At 48.9% G+C, this 14,335-nt stretch overlaps 1 protein-coding gene across 1 annotated transcript; it reads left to right on the top strand.

Annotated features, from left to right (window-relative positions):
• The first annotated feature begins 4,853 nt into the window (after window positions 1-4,853).
• On the top strand, window positions 4,854-9,193 carry CBY3 (chibby family member 3). Its single transcript, XM_054566246.1, has 2 exons — window positions 4,854-4,922; window positions 8,600-9,193. Exons 1-2 carry the CDS (start codon window positions 4,854-4,856, stop codon window positions 9,191-9,193), a joined length of 663 nt encoding a protein of 220 aa, XP_054422221.1.
• Window positions 9,194-14,335: the final 5,142 nt, after the last annotated feature.

Here is a 14,335-nt window from a genome sequence, read left to right as displayed (position 1 = left end):
GTTCAGACGCTGGAGACCTCACAATGAACGGGGGGATCGTGCCTCCCAGGCCCGCGAGGCCCTGACAGTCAGCCTCGCATCGGTGCTAAGGCGGCCGAGATGAGCGTCCGTTGGCCCTTCGAAATTAATATCTCCACACACAGGGAAGTCTGGTATAAAATTAGGCAGAATGAATGGGAAAAAAATTATTGGAGACTGTCTCAGAACTTACAAAGGCCTTCTCCCCTAAACTAAAATGAAACTCTGTAAAAGCATTTAGATACATGGATCAACCGTTGATGTCATTTAGGTGTCAACCCAGTTCTCTGAGGTATTGGAAATGGCTGTCCTTATTTTTAAAGGGGGAAGGTCATGTGGGAACAGACTTGTCAAGGACAGATAAAACTGTAAAAAGGCCTCCAAAACCAAATTTGGATCCAATTACTGTCTGTCGGTGTGAGCCCATATACATATGTTGTAAATGTGAAATAATTTTCTACCTCTGGATAGTATTTTGTTAAAATCAACTTAAAGGCAAGAGCTTGTAAAAATGGAGGATGCTAAAATTCTCAGGCCCTGGCCGGGTAGCTCAGTTAGTTAGAACATTGTCCCAATATGCCAAGGCTGCAGGTTCGATCCTCAGTCAGGGCACATATAAGAATTAACCAGCCCTGGCTTGTGTGGCTCAGTGGTTTGAGTGCCAGCCTGCGAACCAAAGGGTCACCAGTTTGATTCCCAGTCGGGGCATGTGCCTGGGTTGTGGGCCAGGTCCCCAGTAGAGGGCGCGCAAGAGGTAACCTCACATTGATGTTTCCCTCTCTTCTTCCCTTCCCCTCTCTAAATAAATAAATACAATATTTTTAAAAAACAACCAATGAATGCATGAATAAGTGGAACAACAAATTGATGTTTCTCTCTTTCTCCCTTCCTCTATCGCTAAAATCAATAAAAATTTGAAAAAGGAAACTGCACATGATAATAAATAAATAAATAAAATTCTGAGAAATATAGAAACCAAGTCAAATACTTTTCAAGTTCAAGTGATCTAAGATTAACCCATAGTAAATAAAAGCTAAATGAAACCAACTAACTTAAGTTTGTTGGTTTAAGTAAAACAGGTATGTCTTTATTTTACCTGGGTTTACAAAAATAAGTCAATATTAATAATTGGCTGTTATGTTTGTAAAAAATGTTTCTAGGGGTTATAAGATGTTGAAGCTAAAGAATGCTAATTGATTATTTCTTAGTTTCCACTAGACATTGAGGTTTTAAGGGTTAAATCTCAATATACATAAAAGAAAATGTCGAGGGTCCACTGGGTGGGTAAACAAGGGCTGTAAATGAAACTAACAGTGGGGGCATCCAGTCAAGACGGCAGCGCAGACAGACACGGCCCACCTCCTCCCACGACCACGTCGAAGCTCCAACTAAAATATAGAGCAACCACCACTCAGAACCGTCAGAAATCGAGTTGAACAGAAGTCTGATAACTACAGAATTAAACCACATCCATCCAGACTGGTAGGGGGACGGAGACGCAAAATGGGCTGGTCTCCCACCCACGTGCGGTGGATAAAAATTCAGGAGGGATGTCTCAGAAGCAGGGAGTCCAGCCCCACACCAGGCCCCCCCAGCCCAGGGTTCCAGTGCCAGGAAGATAAGTCCCCGTAACTTCTGGCTGCAAAAACCAGTGGGGATTGAGTCGGTAGAAGAAATTGCTGGAGCCCCAAGCAGTTCCTCTTAAAGAGGCCACACACAGAATCACTCAGACTCACTCCCCTGAGCTCTAGCGCTGGGGTAGCGGCTTGAAAGTCACAAGTGGTGCACAGGGAGAAACTGAAGTGTCTGGCACCAGGGCAAGCAGATGCCATTGTTCCTTTTACAAACCCTTCCCCCACAGAGCCAGTAGGCTGGTGCCATATCTGAGACTCCATCAACCTGGCTAACACTGTTTGAGCAGCCGTGGAGGCCCCCAGAGACTCCGCCCCACCCAACTTCTGGGCCCACCCAAGCTGCTTTTCCATATAAATGGCTGGTTTGGCTAATGCTGCACAACTTTCTGAATCCTCTCAAATCAGCAACAGTTGGCCTCAGTGAGCCCCAGGTCCAGCTTAGATTCACAGCTTGGCTTCACCCAGGAATCTCCCAGCCCAGCACAAGTAGCAGCCATCTCAGATGGCTTTATAGCTAAGACAGGGTGCCCCAGGCAAAACACAGGTAGGGGCTGACCTTAGCCTGTACCGCCTTGGAAACCCCAGGGCCAGCACACCCAGTGGGCAGCTGCAGATCATGTTGGAGCATCAAGACCCTGCCCCTGCACAGCTGACCCTCCACTGAAGGAGGAGGTTGGTGGTCAGTGGTCACAGCCAATCCTTGCAGCTGACTGGCCTGGGTGAATCCCTCCCATTGATCTGCCAATGGCAACCAAGGCTCCACGACAAGAAGAGGGTATAGTCAGCTGCACCTCAAGCTGACCACTTCAAGAGCACCTCAAGTCCCCAGCTTGGGTGATGGGGAGGCTGTGCCACTGGACCCTACAGGACACCTATGACATTAGGCCACGCTACCAAGACACGGAGTCAAAGCAGCTCTACCTTATACATAGAAACAAACACAGGGAGGCTGCCAAACTGAGGAGACAAAGAAACATGGCCCAAATGAAAGAACAGATCAAAACTCCAGAAAAAGAGCTAAACGAAATGGAGATAAGCAATCTGTCAGATGCAGAGTTCAAAACACTGGTTATAAGGATGCTCAGGGAACTTAGTGAGGACCTCAGCAGCATAAAAAAGATCCAGTCAGGAATGAGGGATACACTAATTGAAGAAAAGAACAATTTACAGGGAAACAACAGTAGAGTGGATAAAGCTGAGAATCAAATCAATGATTTGGAATATAAGGAAGCAAAAAACAATCAAGCAGAACAGTAAGAAAAAAGAATCCAAAAAAATGAGGACAGTATAAACAGTCTCTGGGACAACCTCAAGAGGTCCCACACTCACATCATAGGGGTGCCAGAAGGAGAAGAGAAAGATCAAGAAATTGGAAATCTATTTGAAATAATAATGAATGAAAACTTCCCTAATTTGGCAAAGGAAATAGACATGCAAGTCCAGGAAGTAGAGAGAGTCCCAAACAAGATGGATGCAAAGAGGCCTACTCCAAGACACATTATAATTAAAATGGCAAAAATTAAAGATAAAGAGAGGATCTTAAATGCAGCTAGAGAAAAACAGAGTTACCTACAGGGGAGTTCCCATAAGACTGTCAGCTGATTTCTCAAAAGAAACTTTGCAGGCCAGAAGGGATTGGCAAGAAGTATTGAAAGTCATGAAAAGCAAGGACCTACAACCAAGATTATCCAGCAAAGCTATCACTTAGAATCGAGGGATAGATAAAGAGCTTACCAGACAAGAAAAAATAAAAATAAAGGAGTTCATCATCACCAAAACATTATTATATGAAATGTTAAAGGGACTTATTTAAGAAAAAGATCAAAACTATGAACAATAAAATGGCAAAAATACAAATCTAAATCTAAGTCTAACTGAATCTAAAAAATGAACTAAGCAAACGAGAAGAAGAGACAGAGTCATGGATACAGAGAGGATTTTGATGGTTGCCAGATGGCAGGGGGAGGGGGAGAATGGGTAAAGAGGTGAGGGGATTAAGAGGCATAAGTGGGCAGTTACAGAATAGCCATGGGAATGTAAAGTACCGTATTGGAAATGGAGTCGCCATACAACTTATATGCATGACCTATGGACATGAACAATAGTGGGGGGATTGCCTGAGGGAGTTGGGGGTGCTGGGTGGAGGGGGAGCAAGGTGGGAAAAATCAGGACAACTATAATAACATAATCAATAAAATGTAATTAAAAAGAAAGAAAGAAACTAATAGCGGGGCTATGGGAAACCCAAGATGACCACTTGGTTCCACCTCGCTCCCTGCCTCCCGACTTTTCGGTTTTTACATTCTTTCATGCATCACAGTGAATTTAATCTAGACTTAGATGAGGGAATTTATGAGGGGACATTATTGAAAGGTGACATCATACACTATTGCCAAGGTCTGATAGAGTCACTTCAAGAAAATGCCAACTTGGTAACCACTTCCTTTCACAGGGAGCTCCCAGGAAATAAAGACTTGACATTATAGACTGCCACCTTTGTTTATTGGAAAGGACGTCAAAGAAAAGACACTCTCCAACCTCATTGGAAGGGACCTTATCAGGCACCTAACCATGAAGGGACATCTATTCCTGGTCATCATGAAGGGACATCTATTCCTGGTCATCAAAGTCTCCTCTAGACTGGGAAGCTGCTGACATCAAAGGTAGACAGCTCTCCCCAGACATCAAAAAGGCCTGGATACCTAGAGATTGATGGTGAACTCCGGATCCCTTTTGTTGGTCTTCACCTGTCTGCTAATGATATTAGTCATAATAATAGTTATACTTGTTCTTTGTGTTTTTTTGTATAGTCCAACTATTATGATTACTGAACATGTATAAGAAAACTGTTAATACTCTTTTTTGGTTTACGCAAATGGTACACGAGATACAAAATACAGAAGAATGAGACAAATAAGACAGTAGACAAAACTCAGATCACGGTAATTCACAGGACAGAACTGATCCAGGGTGGTTTACTTCACAGGGAAGGCCTTAAGCCCTGGCTGTCTTCCATTTACTTGCCTTCCCCATTTTGGAAACAAAAATTTAATTGAATTTATTGGGAAGATATTGGTTAATAAAATTATATTGGTTTCAGTTGTACAATTTCATAATACAATTTTTTTTTTGGAAAAAATTTGACCTTAACTTAGATCCCATGATAAAAGCGTTGCCCCATCCCCAGTGGCCAACGAGATGATGTCGGCACTGAGACTCCCTGGGAGCGAGCCCTCCCAGCGCTGCGAGACCACACTGCCCGACCAGAAGGTTGGTCGTCAATGATTCCTTCGGACTGACATGACTAGAAGGAAGAACTGTGGATGAAAAAAGGGGGTTCTACGAAAAGTAACCTCATAGGGTGATCTATCATAAATTCCTAACCGGGGGGTCATGATGGGTAGTCGTGCCCTAGGGATATAACTTTTTAGTAAAAGGCTTATCTTCGCTTTTTGCTTTAAGCTAGTCCTGTCTACTGTTTCTGTACATCTATGTTAACACATTGAAAAAAAAATTTTTTTTATTTATTTATTTTTAGAGAGGGGGGAAGAGAGGGAGAGAAACATCAATGTGTGAGAGAAACATCCATCAGTTGCCTCTGGCACATCCCCAACTGAGGACCTGGCCCACAACCCGGGCATGTGCCCTGACTGGGAATCCAAGCAACAACCTTTTGGTTCGCAGGCTGACACCGTCCACTGAGCCACACCAGCCAGGGACAGGTTAACGCACCTTTGAAATGCCTCGTTTCAGACCTCTCCTTCTAAAGGTGACCACCCTCAAGAAAGCACAAAATGTTGTTAACTGCCCCTGTAACCCAATCACCACCTCGCTTTCTCCCACCCCTATGGAATCTTCCTTACTTTCCTTCCTTAATGTCAAATGCATAAAAGGCTGAAAAACTGTCATTCTCTGGAGCATGTGAGAGCCTGCTCCTTGGCATATGTCATCAGTTTGGCTCAAATAAATGCTCATTAAAATTCAAAAAAGAAAGAAAGAATGGAAAGATGGGAAGGAGGGAAGAAAGGGAGAAAGAAAAAGAGGAAGGCAAGCCACAGATGGGGGAAAATATTTGCAAACCATGTCTGACAAATACGTAGCATTAAAGAACTCCTTATACTCAGTAAGACAAACAATCCAGTAAAAGAATATAGGCAAAACTAGAACATCACCTGTGAGGGTAACAAATAGCACATGAAGACATCCAACATTTTTAGCTGTGAGAAATGAAATTAAAATCAGTTTAGACACACCCACTAGAATGACTAAAATTATAAAGGTTTACCATACAAATGTTGTCAAGCAAATGGAGGAACAGAAACTCTTCCAATGGTGGTGAGGATGTGGTCCAACCATTCTGGAAAAAGTGTGGCACCTTCACAAAGAGGTACACATACGCCTACCACATGACCCAGGCCTCCTACTCCTGAGTACTCTTTTAAGAGAATAGTGCATGTGGACACATAAAGATTTGTACACAGGTGATCATAGCATCTGTACTTGTAGTAACTTCCAAACTGGAAACAACCCCAATTTCCATCAACGTTGGATGGAAAAACAAATTGTGGTATTTCCATACAATGGACTACTACTCATCAATAAAAGGAATGAACTGTTGATAAATACATGAATGAATCTCAAAATAATTATGCTGTAAGAAACTAGTGCAAAAAAAATTACATACTAAATTGGCCTTTCCTGCTGTGGCTCAGTGGATTGAGCTCTGGCCTGTGAACCAAAGGGTCACCGGTTCAATTCCCAGTGAGGGTTCAATTCCCAGTTAGGGCACATGCCTGGGTTGCCCCCAGTGGCAGCGGTGTAAGAGGTAACCGATCAATGTACCTCTCACACATTTCTCACCCTCTCTCTCACTCCTTTCCCCTCTAAAAGTAAATAAATAAAACCAATAAACAAATTAAATCTTTTTTAAAAATTGCATACTAAGTTGTATATACATAGTTCTAGAAAATGCAAATGATTCTGTAGTGATGGAAGAGGAAACTTCTGAAGCTAATGGATACTTTCGTTATCTTGATTTGAGTGATAATTTCATACATTATCAGAACATATCAAGGTGTACATTATACGTACATGTAGTTTATTGTTCTAGAAAAAAGTTTCCCAGGAGGTGGCACAACCACCTGGCTCTGCCCACCGTGCGAGCACACCTGGAGCTGGGTCTGACCCGGGCCGAGGAGGCCGAACTCTGTGGTGCAGTTTTTGCGGCTCCCTGTGGGACTGGGCTGAAGCTTGTCTCCACTTGAGGCCGCATTCTTGCTTCCCTTCAGCCCTTTTCCCTGCCCTGCCCTGCTTCCCTCACTCCCTGCCTCCAAGAGCACTTCTCCAACAAACCACACAAGAATTCTCATCTTGGGCTCTGCCTCTATGGGTCCGACCCATGACACCTGACATTAGCTTCATTTAACTTAGTCTCCTCGAACCAATTCCTGTCTCATGCTGTGCTTATGACCTCCTCCCCCTAAGAATGATCGCTTCATGAGGGACACATCCCTACAACAGTGTCCTGAACATCGCAGAGCCCAGGGTGTGTTCTGGTTGGCAGTCAGCATCCCTTTTGTTCTGGGCTGATCTGGCCCAGAGGCATTGTGAGTCATAGCAGGTGGGCACCAGCTAAGTGGTTCACAGATTCGGCCAGGCCTGGGACAGCAGCTCAGCACCTCCAACACATCCCCCAGGTGAGGAGCAACATGCAGCAAGGATTCTCGGGGAAGGGTCCCCTGGGAAGATGCAACCTTCAGGGTGAGCCTGGTTGCACCTCTGGGGTCCTTTGAAGGCTTCCAAAGATGTGTCCCTGAGCCACATCTAGGGGATAGCACCATCTGGCCTCTACCTAGCTCGGTGTGAGGAGTGTGTGTGAGTTGAAGTAATGAAGGCACGATAGAGGGCCCCCTGCTCCAGAGTTCTTTCCCTTTTCACACTTCATGGGGAGAAGAGGACTTTAAAACAGAGCACACAGTCCTCTTTTCACACACAACAGAATCAGCACTTACAGGGGGGGTGGGTCGGGAGTTGAGATTTTAGCTCCCTGAGGACGGAGTTTGTTTGGAACAAAAGTCATGTGTAGTCTGCACAACTCCTGTTACTTCAAGTCCTAAGCATAGGTCCTAGCCCCTGGCATATACCCACCCCCAGGATGTCGCTAAGCACACTGGACTGTGAACTACCTATAAACGCGCCTGGATTCCCAGCTGGACCAGCAGCATCTTGAAGGCAGGCACAGGCTGGGACCCCCTGCCCAGACCAGGGCCTGGCACGGAGCAGGTGCCAGTTTGAGGCTGCAGAGTAAGTGAATGATGAGGGCAATCGTGCTGTTCGTTACACTGGACGGCCTACCAGATACCCTGCAGATCCAGGTCCAGCCCCGGCTTTGTAACCCGTCGGCAGTGCCCTCATCCCCTGCCCAGCTCCCTCTTCCGCTATTCCCAGCGGAGCACTGGGCGCCAACCCCCGCCCCCCACCCCCCAAGTTCCTTCTCGCCTCTAGGACACGCAGCCCTGCCTGGCTTTTCACTCCGCCTAGAGGCTCTCCCTTATCCATCCCAATTCACCGGGCAAAGTCCTTCGCGTCTTTGAATTACCTGTCTCCGCCATCATTCCCTCCTCCCCGACCCATAAGCCCTCCCAGCAGCCGCCCAGTGCTTCGGGAGCTGGGGTGTGGTTCTCCACTGGCATTTTTGTCCCCGGGGTCTGACCCAGAGCGGTCTTTGGGGAAGGTGGCTTCGAGGAACTGCTGCTAGTACGACTGTGCAGGGATGGGCTTCTCAGTGGCCAAAGCCCTGTCCACCACCAGGACTCGCGGTCTGAGCGGGCAGCCAGCACCCAGCAGGCTGCTCACCCGGATCCTTGCTCCCTAGCAGTGCCCCTGGCTGGCTTCCATCATCCAAAACACCAGGGGTCCCAAGGCAAGGGTGCAGCCCCGGTCACCAGCATCCTCGCGGCTCCACTCTGGGCACCCACGCGCCTGCCGGGGCCCACCTGGCCCTCGACCTGGAGACCTTTGGGTGGCCGGCCGCGCACCACGCCAGCCGCCTGTGGGAGCAGCTGCGGCAGTTCTGGGCCGACCACTTCTCGCGGCGCTTCTCGCCGCGGCGCCCGCCACTGCGCCGCATCTCCTCCATGTCCACCTTCTACCTTCTGGAATACAGCACGCGCCAGGCCGAGCTGGGCCTCGGCTACGGCGCACCGCGCACGCGCCTCAGCGAGCGGGCGTTCGTGTTCCGCGGCGGCCGCTGGACCGCTGAGGGCCCGCCAGGGCGCTCCAGGCCGCCGCCGCGCCCGCCGGCTGTCTCAGGCTGGAAGGCGCAGGTGCAGCGAGTCCACAGCCAGGAGCTGCTGGAGGAGAACAACTACCTGAGGCTGCAGCAGCAGGTGCTCATGGACATGCTGACCGAGGCCACAGCGCGCATGCAGCTGCTGGAGGAGGCGCTGGACGGCGAGGCCAGCTCGGCAGGGCCGGCGCGCGCCTGGCAGCAGCGAAGGCGTGGGCGGCGCGCTCGTGCTTCAGTCCCAGTGACGCAATAAAATCCGTGTGGCGCACGCGCGCCTCCCTCCTGCCTGTGGTTCTGGTGCTTTTGCGGGACTACGCGCAAGGCGCGGCAGTGCTGCGCGCCAGGGAGGCCGGTCTCGTGCTTCCCGTGTGGGCAGGTGACTCAGACGGCAGCCAGTCTCGGCAGGAGGCGATAGGGCAGTGGAGGAGGGTTTTGCGGGGCCCGCTGGGAGCGCGCAGTGGGTGTCAGGCTTGCGGCGTGGGAATTAGGGGGAGTAGGGTGCAAGGCAATGGCATTCTTGGCCCAGGGGATGCGGGGCGAAGTCCAGGAACCTGGGGCTCTCACGGGTGGAGAGTGCGGTGAGGGGCGGCGCCGGCCGGCCGGGGGCGGGGGCCACACACTTGGCCTTCAGCCTCCCGGCGAGCGGGAGGGATTTCAGCTTGAGTCCAGGGTGAGTGTATTTTAGACCAGAATCTGTTCCCGGAAAGAAGCTGCCGGGAAACTTCGGGCTCTGCCGCCCCCGCCTGGCTGTTTGGTTTCTGGCGAGTCGCTTCTCCTCCGCGGCAGGCCTCCTTTTCTACTCCGTGGGATTCGAGCGCTCTCCGGGGACAATCTTGGACACAGGATTTGCCGGGTCCGCCTTGCTTTATTTATTTATTATTTGTTGATTTGAAAGAAAGAGGAAAACATTGATTTGTTGTTCCCTCATTTATGCATTCACTGGTTGCTTCTTATATGTGCCCTTAAGGGGGATCAAACCTGCAACCTTGGTGTATCAAGAGGATGCTCTAAGCAACTGAGCTACCCAGCTAGGGCCCAGCCCACCTTATTTTAAAATTCTGCATTAGTTGCCAACATTTAAGACTTTGGAGTACTTAACAGTTAAAATCCAGGTTTCCTGTGTTGTGTAGAAAATCCAGAAGACTTGGCCTCCCTGGACCTTCACTGAACCCAGGAGCAGGTGGTTGAACTGATTCGTGGCTGTCGCCTGGCCAGCTTCACTGCTCTCTCCTCCTGTCCCCCTGATTGGGATCACGTTCTAGAGCCATTCTAGATCGCTGCTCTCTCCCCGGGCATGGGGCTGTCCCCTCCCCCAACACACACACCCGAGGTCGAGGTCGAGGTGCCATGTGGAGTGTTTGGTACTGGTGAGTGAGGTGGTCGCACTAGCAAAGGTGATAGCACTGGTCCCTGCCATCTGCAACCTTTCCCCTGGAATACAGACAGGCCGTTTTGGGTTCCACCTGAAACTTGGGTTGGTAGGACTCAGACCATTTCCCTAGGGCCGTGTGAAACCTGTGAGAGCAGTGGGTGTCCTGCTTTCAGTGGGAGACTAGGGATTACTAAACCCTGCATTGTCAGCTGAGGGTCGAAGGTCACCGGTGCCCATTCAACACCAAAGGGAGCCCCCAGTTTGGGGTGCAGTGAAGGGAGAGACTTTATTCAGTGCAAACAGCTCCATCAATAATCAGCGCGGCTGTGGAGCAGCATGGCTGCGGGGCGGCGAGGAGGCCCCTGTGCGGCAGCCTGTTGGCCCATTCACGGCCCAGGCCCCTCTTCGCAAGCGTGGGCCCAGCTGGCAGGAACGCAGGGTAACCGGCGGCTGACTGTTCAGTGCGGCTTTTTCATGAAGTGCAGAGAGCTCGAGAGGCCCCTGTTTAGCAATGACAACTAGACAGTTTATAAATTTCAGCCCAGTTAACCACCAGGAATCCGTCTTAAAAAGCACATCATTCTTGGGATCCACAGTATAAAAACGGACTTATTTAGTAAATTAGTAAGACAACGTAAAATGTCATTACACACTACCTTAAAAACACTTCTTTTGAACAGTGCTCTTTTGTATTTTAATAATTCTGTGATTCTGTATTTATATTGATATAGATTGAATAAAATACTTAAAAGTCTTATCATTGTGAAATAAGACTTCCTTTTAAAATAACTAAGAAAATAGCCTTGGCTGGTGTGGCTCAGTGGACTGAGTGCTGGCCTGTCAACCAGAGAGCCATTGGTTCGATTCCCAGTCAGGGCACAGGCCTGGGGTGCGGGCCAGCCCCTCCGTGCGGGGCGCGCAAGAGGCAACCACACATTGATGTTTCTCTCCCTCTCTTTCTCCCTTCCTTTCACTCTGTCTAGAAATAAATAAATAAAATCATTAAAAAATAAATTAAAAATAAAATAACTAAGAAAGTTTAAAAATCATGGAAAAGAAAATGGGAAGGAAATAAAAATGATACTCTAGGGAAAAAAATGAAACACAAAAGAAGGCACAAATGGAGAAACTATATTAAGTGAAAGAAACCAGACACAAAAGAGAACATATTGTATGATTCTGTTTGCATAAAACAGGCAAATCCAAAGAGCAGATTGGTGGTTACCAAGAGCTGGGGGAAGTGGGGAGAGGTGTTGCACAGGGTTTCCTTCTGGGTTGAGAAAAAAATTTTGGAACTGTAGATGTGTAATGGCTGCACAACATTGTGGATGTTCTAAAAGCCACTGAATAGTACACTTTATTATAGTGAGTTTTAGGCCCTGGCTGGGTAGCTCAGTTGGCTAGAGCATTGTCTTGATACACTGAGGTTGCTGGTTGGCTCCTCAGTCAGAGCACATGCAGAAATGAACAAATAAAAGCATATATAAGTGGAACAACAAGTCAATGTTTTTCTGTCCCCCTTTCTGTCTAAAATCAATAAATAAAAAAAAAACACCAATAATTTTATGTGAGTTTAACCACAAAACACTTTTTAAAGGATGAAAGTGCTTTACATATAAACATGAAGTAAAAACTCTATGTGATATGGGGAAATAGCAAAAATCAGAAAGGTGATCCAAGAACGACCAGCGTTTGGGCGCTGCTGTCGGTGCCAACGCCTGCCAGACCAGCAGGAGGCAGTCAGGGAGCCCCATGTTTAGGTAAGGCCTCCAAGTCCATAAAGGGCCTCAATAAAATGGGGCAGAAGGATATTCTGACATGTCTTTGTCCTGTCTGCTCCTGAATGCCACCCCCTGACTGAGCTGGCCGAGGAAGGACGTGACAGAGCGAAAGGAGGGACAACACTGTGGCCCTCCCTGCCTACAACTCACAGCCCTCTGGGGAAAGAACGTCGCAAAAATATTTTGGGGCTGGAGGAGGGAAGTCAAAGAGGCTGTAGATTTGTCTACAGTGTGAGGAAAGATGAAGGGAAATGGGAGTAGAGATCCAGCTAGGTCTCCCGTCTTGGAAAAACCTTTCTCGGCTCTGCATTGGCTTCCAGCTACTGCCCCATTTCTCTGCTTCCCTTTGTAACTCCAAAAGTTGCTTTTATTTACTGTCTTCAGTTCTTCCCCTCCCTCTTTGCCTTTAACCCTCTTCCGCTTCGGCCTTTCACCCCCTACTCCCTCCAGCCTGCTGCATGCCATTGACCTCCAGGGCGGTCCAGTCCCTTGGCCAATTGTCCATCCTCGTTGGGCCCACCCAGCCATCAGCAGCTTTTGGTGCAGCCGACCCCTCCTCCTCCTGGAAACTCTGTCTCCACCTGGCTCCTCAGCACCACACTCTTCCGCGTTCCCTCCTACCTCAGCATCACTCCTTCACAGTGTCTTGCTGATTTTTCTCACTTTCACGTCTTTCAGACGTCTGCTTAAATGATACCTTTTCAGTGAAGTTTTCCTGGATTGACTTTATTTAAAAGAGCGGGTCTTCTGCCCACCCCCAACCAAGCAGCACAAATTACCCTCCTTTCCTGCTTTGTTTTCTAGCACCTGTCAGTATTTGATGTGCTATAGATTTTATTTCTTGTCACCCTCCCCCCACACACACACGAGCATGTAAGCTCTGTAGGGCTTTTTGTTCTCTATCTCAGTTTAGAAAAGTACTTAACACTTATTAAGCCTTCTCCAAGTATTTCTAGAATGAACAAAGGTCCACAGAGAAAGGCACCTGAGTCCCAGGGAGCAGAAAGTGTTTGGCCTTTAGCCTCGTCACAGATTTCTGATCCCCTGGGCGTGGGGAAGGTGTACCAGATGCTTTGGAACTTCCGGGTTCATTGGACCGGCCCACCTCTGATTTTAGCTGCAGCGCTGGTGGTTGGCTGCATATGCACTCAGTGCCGCGTTTGGAGCTGGAGCGTCTGCTTTCCTGCTCTCAGGCTTTCCCCGCAGCCAGCTCCCTCCACCCACAGCCACAGCCTGCGAGCGCCCTTGGGGACAGCCTTCAACCAGGAAGGGACACAAGTCAAAACACACTTCGTTGAATTTTCCCTCTACCCGTTGTTATTCTCCTCATTCTCTTTCATTTCCTGGAATCGTCCACCAAATAAAGTGCACTCAAGTCCTAGGTTCAGGCCCTGCGTTTATGAGGATTTGAACTAAGACAGCAGGAAGTCGTGTTTCTGAACCCCAGCCTATGCAGACCTGAAATAGCTGTGAGGGGTCCCATTGCCTGCCACCAAAAAGGGTGACTCCCAGCGCCAGAGTTTGGCGAAAAGGAAAAAAGTTATTTAAAGTTATACAGGTTTAGAATGCACCATTAAGCCCCACTCCCTTTAAAACACCCGCAAGCACATGGTCCTGACCGCTTTGTCGAACCCGGCCGGGAGCCCAGGGATCAGCATTCAGGCACCTCCCATGAAGCTGTGCTTGGCTGGACAGGCCCCGCCGTTCCCAGCACCGTCAGCCACCTCTCCGCCTTCTCCAGCTCTTAATGCAAAACCGTGTGGCACCTCCTTTCCCAACAGACCTCATGGTGGGCGGGCCGGGGGCCCTCCTTGGCAGACCCCCTACTCCCTCCCAGACTGCACGGCAGAGAGAGCGCAAGCACCTCGCAGCTACTGGGCTTGGTTCAAGTCCTGGCCCAAGCCCTGGCCCAGAGCTTCCGGTGCAACCCCATGTTCAACTCTTCCCACAGTGGGGTTACATCTCCCTGTTCTTTGTACAGTTCATATTTTTTTGGTAGCCATTATCAGCCTGAGCAGGCATGGCCCAGGGACGCAGGGCAAACTGCCATCCAGCCTCTCGGGCAGGGGAGCAGGCTCTGGAAGTGGCACCCACCCCACCCCACCCCGCGCCTCCCACATCACAAGTCAAAGTCACACCCGTCTCCCTGGCTGCCACAGATATGCAGAGTACCTCTCGAGGACTGTCCTTCCCTTCCCCCATCCCCCAAGCCAGGTTCGTGGGGGACACCGCCATTTTGGGG

This window comes from Pteronotus mesoamericanus, unplaced genomic scaffold (genome assembly GCF_021234165.1).
Source record: "Pteronotus mesoamericanus isolate MK-2021 breed Mesoamerican mustached bat unplaced genomic scaffold, CSHL_Meso_final contig_171, whole genome shotgun sequence".
NCBI lineage: Eukaryota > Metazoa > Chordata > Mammalia > Chiroptera > Mormoopidae > Pteronotus > Pteronotus mesoamericanus.
The sequence above is the reverse complement of the archived record's forward strand: the minus strand, read 5'-3'. Positions and strand labels throughout refer to the sequence as shown.

Coding starts and splice junctions, on each gene's coding strand:
- CBY3 (XM_054566246.1), top strand. CDS start 4,854: ATGTCGGCACTGAGACTCCCTGGGAGCGAGCCCTCCCAGCGCTGCGAG. Junction 4,923..8,599: donor CCACACTGCCCGACCAGAAG/GTTGGTCGTCAA, acceptor CCCGGTCACCAG/CATCCTCGCGGCTCCACTCT.